Below are 7,500 nucleotides of genomic sequence, written 5' to 3' on the forward strand. Positions count from 1 at the left end.
CTTTTCATTTCTAAATGAAGGTTGTTCTTTCTGTTACTTAACGTATTTAAGATGAATGTAAAAACGTGTGATATATAAATACTGATATATATATAAATACTGTAATAAATAATAAATATTCTGCAGTTCGCTATTAATATTACTGAAACTCACTTATCTTCCATTATATATAAAGTGTATATGTTTTTATATTATATATTTTATGTATTTATATTAATAACAGTTTACATCCATATTATACACATATTATTTATACAGCACATACATGTCTTTTTGTCCGATTTTAAATGTTTACAACGTGTCAAATGACTCGGATACTGATATGACTCACTGATTCTTGTTTGAATTGCAGTTGCAGTGTGTGTTAAAAACTGTGTTACTGAATCATGTGTTGTGACAGAATCACTGGATTAATTTGTGTTTGTCTTCATTTATAAACACACACACTCACACACACACACACATACACTCACACACACTCACACACACACACACACACATACACTCACACACACACTCACACACACACACACACACACACACACACACACACACACACACACTCACACACACCTAGGTTAATAATAACTATCCTGGCTTACTTGGTAGTACCTGGCGTGCGTGTGTGTGTGTGGTTGTGTGTGTGTGTGTGTGTGTGTGCATGCTGTGCTCCTTAAACTCCTCTCATGCCCTGTTGAGCAGATAACAGTGTGATGATTGTGTCCTGCTGGTGCTGACAAATGAATTCATGTAATCACAGTTCTGTGTGTGTGTGTGTGTGTGTGTGTGTGTGTGTGTGTGTGTGTGTGTGTGTGTGGTGAAGAGGAGACACATAAACACACACAACATAAACCTCTCTCGTGTATGTGAGAGTAAATGCGTTTATCTCATGATTCAGAATGCAGATATTTCTAAAAGTAGAATCACAAAGACATCCGACATCATCATAGAGCCAGTGAGTGTGAGGACACATTACAGAAAATATTTAACACTTTAACACATATTTCATACTTTTCCTTTGCATTACTTTTTAGAGTGTTTCCACAAAGCTCTTGTACTCAATAAACCCTTTACTCTCTCTCTCTCTCTCTCTCTCTCTCTCTCTCTCTCTCTATATATATATATATATATATATATATATATATATATATATATATAGCTGTGCCTTTAACTGCTTCTGCCTACAGTTTGATTCTCTTTATAACTATTTATATATCTAATTTTAAATTTTATTTATTTTTTGCTGTAGCTGTATAAATTATTTTTAACGATTGTCTTAATGTAAAAATATGCTTCAAATATGAAATTGTTTTTCCTTCTAAAATCGTCAACGCTTTCATCCAGCAGGAGGCGCCATTAGACTCCTTGTGTACATAAATAAACCGTCATGAATAAAAAATGCTGCTGTCTGTTAGGAGATTATAAAAAAGTTCTATTTGATATAAAATAAATCTTTATTTGATTGTGATGTGATTTCAGTGTCCTACAATGACAGTGCTAATATTTATACAAAACTAGGACAAAATCTCTACACAATCTAACATCTGACTAAATAATGACCTCAGATTATTTAGATTTTCTGTATTAGTAAAAAATAATGATGGATATTTGTTTATGACATCAATGATAAAACATCCAGAAAGAGAAGAACTTCATGTAGTTCAGCGTAATAATTGTGATAAAATAATACAAAATAAAATAGAAATAAATATTAAATCTGGGACGAACTCTTTAGCTAATAAATCAGAATATAGATAAAATTTAATTTAAATTATGAAATAAATAAATAAAAAGATTACAGATAAAACATGCTAGAATGTAAGTATAATAATTCTACATTTTGAGATGATAAATAAAATTGTCAAAAACAGATCCTGTATTATGTTATATATATATATATAATAATATATAATGTTGAGATTATAAGTAATGACTGCTGCCAAAATATATTAGACAATGTTCTTCCTGTTCCTCATTAGTCTGCTGTGTAAATCCAGCTTCCTCTGACCAGGCAGCAGAACACCAGCTCCAGCTGCTCCATCTTTACTGAGTCCATCATGAACAATTCATATTAAAGCCAATGAACAGCAGCCAGAGACAGAGATCAGGTCAGATGAAGCAGTTAATACAATGAACCTGGACAATAACAGTGCAGCTAGTAAAGATGGTTTAGCAGCTGGACTTCACACCAGTTAGAGCAGAAGGTCAGAGAGCTGCGTTTCTCAGCAGGTCCACAAGAGTCAGGAATCTGATAGAATTTTGGACATGGACGTGTGTGTGTGTGTGTGTGTGTGTGTGTGTGTGTGTGTGTGTGAGTGTGTGAGTGTGTGTGTGTGAGTGAGTGAGTGTGTGTGTGTGTCTGTGTGTGTGTGTGTGAGTGTGTGTGTGAGTGTGTGTGTGTGTGTGTGTGAGTGAGTAAGTGTGTGTGTGAGTGAGAGTGTGTGTGTGTGTGTGTGTGTGTGTGTGTGTGTGTGTGTGTGTGTGTGTGTGTGTGTGACAGATTTGGGACGCCGCCTTGTCACGGCTACTGCGCAGGTTGTCGTGAGCGCGCGTTTGTTGTTTCGAGCACAGAATCAGACGCGCGCTCCCGACAAGCTGCGCGCTCCCGTGAGAGATGAGAAAGCGCTTCAGCTCAGCGTCCAACTCCGAGCTTCTCCAAACCTGTTGCCTTCTTCACTTCTTTATTATTGGTGTTATTATGGACATTTAACCCCCACAGGACGAGCGGATACACCAGGTAATGATTTACTCTTTTTATCCTGCACTAAATGATTCATTCGGGTTTTAATTCAGATGTTTTTAACGACTTGAAGCAGAATGTTGTGCGGTCGGATTATTTATTTATTTATTTATTTATTTATTTATGTGTATGTATTAAAAGCATCCGCCCTCCTGTGCACCTGTGTGACGGTAAAATCTGTGTGAATAACAGCATCGAGCAGAAGAAGAGAAATGATGTAAAGAGGAATAAATGAGAGAAGGAGCAACAGCAGCGGAAACCTGCCGCCTGTCGGCTTTGATGTTTCACACAAAACTAAAGTACAAGAACGGAAACGACACCAGGAGCCGAAACGGAATGAATTTTAATACCACACACACACACACACACACACACACACACACACACACACACACACACACACACACACACACACACACACACAGGTTGGGCTCTGATCTTACAGATCCATGAAGCATGTGGTTTTATAATCATGGGCTAGATGTTCACATGAAACCACTTCACTACTGAATCAACTACAATGGAGTCGAATTTTTGATGGATTTTTTTCTACAATTTCTAAAAGTAGTCAGATGTCACTTCTGGCTGGCGTCATGTGAACTCGTCTTCTCCGTCTCTGCACACAGACCAGAATAACACAAGAGCAAAGCTGAACTACATAAACTGAGGTTTAAATGGATTCATTGTTAAATCCGATTCCTAAAGTACAGATTAATCTTGATGCTGAACTTCATCATTGATGGAGTTTCACCCTGAGGAACATGACTCGTGTTTGATTTCCATCTTCTCAGTGGGTTTTCACTGCTAACCCTTCCCACGACGAGCAGGTCTATATGGCCGATGAGCGTTCAGCGCCCGCATGCTTCCAGCTAAAGATGGTGACGTTTGGCTCGAACCCTCTCAAAACTCCATGATGGCCAACCCGAGGAAGATGGACCTGATCATCCCACGCTTTTATGATGTGCCGTGCGACAGTAATGGCCAGCGCATGTGGTGGGCCTTCCTCGCCTCATCCATGGTCACGTTCTTTGGTGGTCTCTTCATCATCCTGCTGTGGAGGACGATGCGGTATCTGTGGACCGTGTGTTGCCACTGCAACCCAAAAAAAAAGGTAAAGCACCTGTGAGGAACATTACAAGTCTTTATTCTACTTTGTGTTAAAGTTCCTCTGCTCCTTGATGCCAATAAATATCTAATCTGTACTTATTAATCCAACAAGGATTAATTATTCATACTGTATGTCTCAGATTCACCACTCAGGAGCTTTACATCTTGGTCCAGCTCTAAACTTTATTTATTCTGCTTGACTTTCTATGGCAGTTGTTCCTGATTTAAAGGTGAGGTCTCCGTTGTTTGAAAGCCAATGTTGACATTTGAAATCACCAAAACAAACACGCCCCTAACCCAAATGAGTCCCACCCCTGTATTGATAGCTCCGCCCACACATACATACGTAACCCAGGCAACTAATAGAAAGAAATGTGTCTTTATCATAGCTGAAGTGAAGAACAATACGATTGTAGATAAACAAACAAGTAAAAATGACACACAAACATAATCATGTAAAGGACAAAGACATATATTAGTTCTGTGTAACAAAACAAAACCAACGTTACTCACCTATCGAGAAGGAAAAAAGCGCCTCGTAAAAAAAAAAAAAAAAAAAAAAAAGCGCCTCTTTACATGATTAAGTAAAGTTGGTCACATATTCACAGATTGGAGTTTCCCGAGTCAATAACTCCTGAGCTAAACACTGTTACTACACAAAACACGGTTGTAGCTGCGTCTCTACATTACTACGATAGAAAAGAGGTGTTATTTGTGTAGTAACAGCGTTTAGCTCAGGAGTTATTGACTCAGGAAACTCCAATCTGTGAATATGTGACCAACTTCCTGCTCCTTCAGTTCTCTCCAGCGCTGGAAAGCTGATCCTATATTAACACGTCCTACTTCTTACCTTATCGTAAGTCTTTCTTCTCTTTCTTTCTTTGTTTTTATCCTCCATGTCAATGTTAAAACCGCTTTCTGCTAATGTCACACATGCGCACTGAACACTCTCTCCGCCGCATATTGACAAGACACGCCCCTTTCTGCTCATTGGCCACACGTTTGTTTTGATTTTTGTTTAGTTGTCGGCCCGACCCAGTTTTCTGAAGCATTTCTCAAAAATCGGAGACCTCACCTTTAAACCCAGCTGAAATCTTTATCTCATTATTATTATTGTCATTATTAAGTGACATTTCAACGAGTTTTGTTACATAAAGATATGTTTTACTGTAGGCTTTATTACCCAGAAATCTACCCAGAAGCCAGTGTAATAGGATGCAACTTCCTTTTCATGATGGCGGATGAACCAATTCCTGTGTTTGTATAATGAGTTAATCCTTTCAGTAAATCACGGAGACTCCTCCTGATCCTGCACATCATCACATTTCAGTGCAGTAGTTGTGACTTTGGACTTTGTTGACAATCCCAAGCTAGCTAATTATGATGCTATCTAGTTAGCAAGCAGGTCTGACACTATAGTTTATGAGTGAAAGGTTGGAGCAGTTAGCAGTTTATCAGAAATATAGCATTATAGCTGGGAATTATGTTATACATTCAGTCCAGATTTCCTGAATAAATTAGCATGACTAGTGGAGTCTGGTTTATCTGTGTGTGTATTAACGTGTACATTGAGTCTGATGGTAAACAGATTGCCTCAGATGTGAATGTGCTTGAGTTGGTTTGGTGAAAGCTATCTCGTGACTCATAACTGTCAGAAAGCACAATCGTGATAAACGTTTGACCAGAAGTCCAGCTTGGAAAAGGTTTTCTCACCTCCTGGTGACTAGAGTGTGAGGAATTTAGTGAATATTTCCCTGATTGAAAGCGAGTGTGAGTCAGATTTGAACAATTTAAACACTGGGGTTAATTTTTCTGTGTTACACACATACACACACATACACACACATACACACATACACACACACTTACACACACACATACACACATACACACACATACACACATATACACACATACACACACACACATACACACACACATACACACATACACACACACACACACATATACACACACACATATACACACACACACATACACACATATACACACATGCATACACACACACATACACACATATACACACACATACACACACATACACGCACACATACACACACATACACACACTCACACACAAACACACACATACACACAGAAACACACACACACTCACACACACTCACACACCCTCACACACACACTCACACACGCACACTCACACACACACACTTACACACACTCACACACACTCACACACACTCAAACACTCTCACTCATCCTCACACACACAAAGACACACAAACACACACAAACATACACACACATACACACACATACACACACACTCATCCTCACACACACAAAGACACACAAAAACACACACTCACACACAGACACAAACTTACACACAAACACACACTTAGACACACTCACACACAAACACGCACACTCACACAACCTCACTCACACCCTCACTCACACACTCACCGTCACACACACGTACACACACACAAAGACACACACAAAAACACACACTTACACAAACTCAATCTGATGGTTTCCATCATGAGAGGTGTGTTTGGGGACGGAGTTAACATCAGGTGTGTAAATATGATTTCACATCATTTGTGTGAGTTGAGAAAACACGGATTATTATTATGGGATAGCTAAAGCACTAGTGAGTGATAAAGTGACCAGCGGTCGTGTCATTTCCTGTACACACCATCCTACAGATCTTCACTTCCTGTGGTTTTGATTTCTAACCACATTGACTCAGATACATAAACAACACTAAATTGTTTGGATTCTAGTTTTTTTTTATACTTATCCATAATTACAGTTCAGTGTTTCAACTTTTTTGGGTTTTATTTTGTTCTTTGTTTCTTTGTTTACACTGAAGTTTAGCTAATGTTAGTCCTAATGTTAGTCCACTAGTGTACCCCAGGGCTCTGTCCTGGGCCCTTTGTTATTTATTACCTACCTTTTACCCCTGAACATATTTTCCATAAGCATCATGTTGTTTCATTGCTATGCTGATGACACCCAGCTCTACCTTGCTATGTATCCACTTTCCAAACTCCCTCCATCTGCTCTTACTGATTGTCTCATTGACATTAAATCATGATTTTCCAATTTTCTTATTTCCATTGATGAATCTCTCATAGCTCCCTCATCTCAGGTTAAGAGTCTTGGTGTCATCTTTGATGGTACCCTTTCTTTTACTGCTCATGCAAATAATGTTACACGGGCTGCATACTTTCACCTTCGAAATATCAATAGGCTTCGCTCCTTTCTCACGACCCAATCAACCACCACTCTTGTTCACAGTCTAGTAACCTCCCGGCTTGACTACTGTAATTCCCTTCTTATTGGGCTTCCTCACAAAACCCTTCATAAGCTGCAACTTGTTCAAAATTCTTCTGCCCGCATTATCACTCGCACCCCCTCTATCCATCATATTACACCTGTTCTGGAACAGCTACACTGGCTTCCCATTATTTTTCGTATTAAGTACAAAATTCTTCTTCTAACATTTAAAGCTATGCACAATCTTGCATCTTCATATCTTCTCGATATTCTCCGTACTCCGACACCAACTCACACTCTTAGATCCTCCTCCTTCCACTCATTTCATTGTTCCCTCTGTCCGTCTTGTAACTATGGGGAATAGAGCTTTCAGTTACTCTGCA

The 7,500-nt window shown here is 38.9% G+C and overlaps 1 protein-coding gene across 3 annotated transcripts in view; it reads left to right on the forward strand.

Annotated features, from left to right (window-relative positions):
• Window positions 1-2,590: 2,590 nt before the first annotated feature.
• Window positions 2,591-7,500, forward strand: part of LOC132861367 (calcium-activated potassium channel subunit alpha-1-like) — an 82,305-nt gene continuing 77,395 nt past the window's right edge. For 2 of the 3 annotated variants that reach the window (XR_009649931.1, XM_060892862.1), the window contains exons 1-2: window positions 2,593-2,737; window positions 2,882-3,851. Coding sequence is in view for 2 of the 3 variants with exons in the window: in XM_060892862.1 (XP_060748845.1) it covers window positions 3,600-3,851 (252 nt within the window). In the remaining variant the exon portion in view is untranslated. Of the gene's footprint in view, window positions 2,738-2,881; window positions 3,852-7,500 lie in introns of all 3 variants that reach the window. The other variant, XM_060892874.1, reaches the window with a different exon arrangement.

This window comes from Tachysurus vachellii, chromosome 2 (genome assembly GCF_030014155.1).
Source record: "Tachysurus vachellii isolate PV-2020 chromosome 2, HZAU_Pvac_v1, whole genome shotgun sequence".
NCBI classification, from domain to species: domain Eukaryota; kingdom Metazoa; phylum Chordata; class Actinopteri; order Siluriformes; family Bagridae; genus Tachysurus; species Tachysurus vachellii.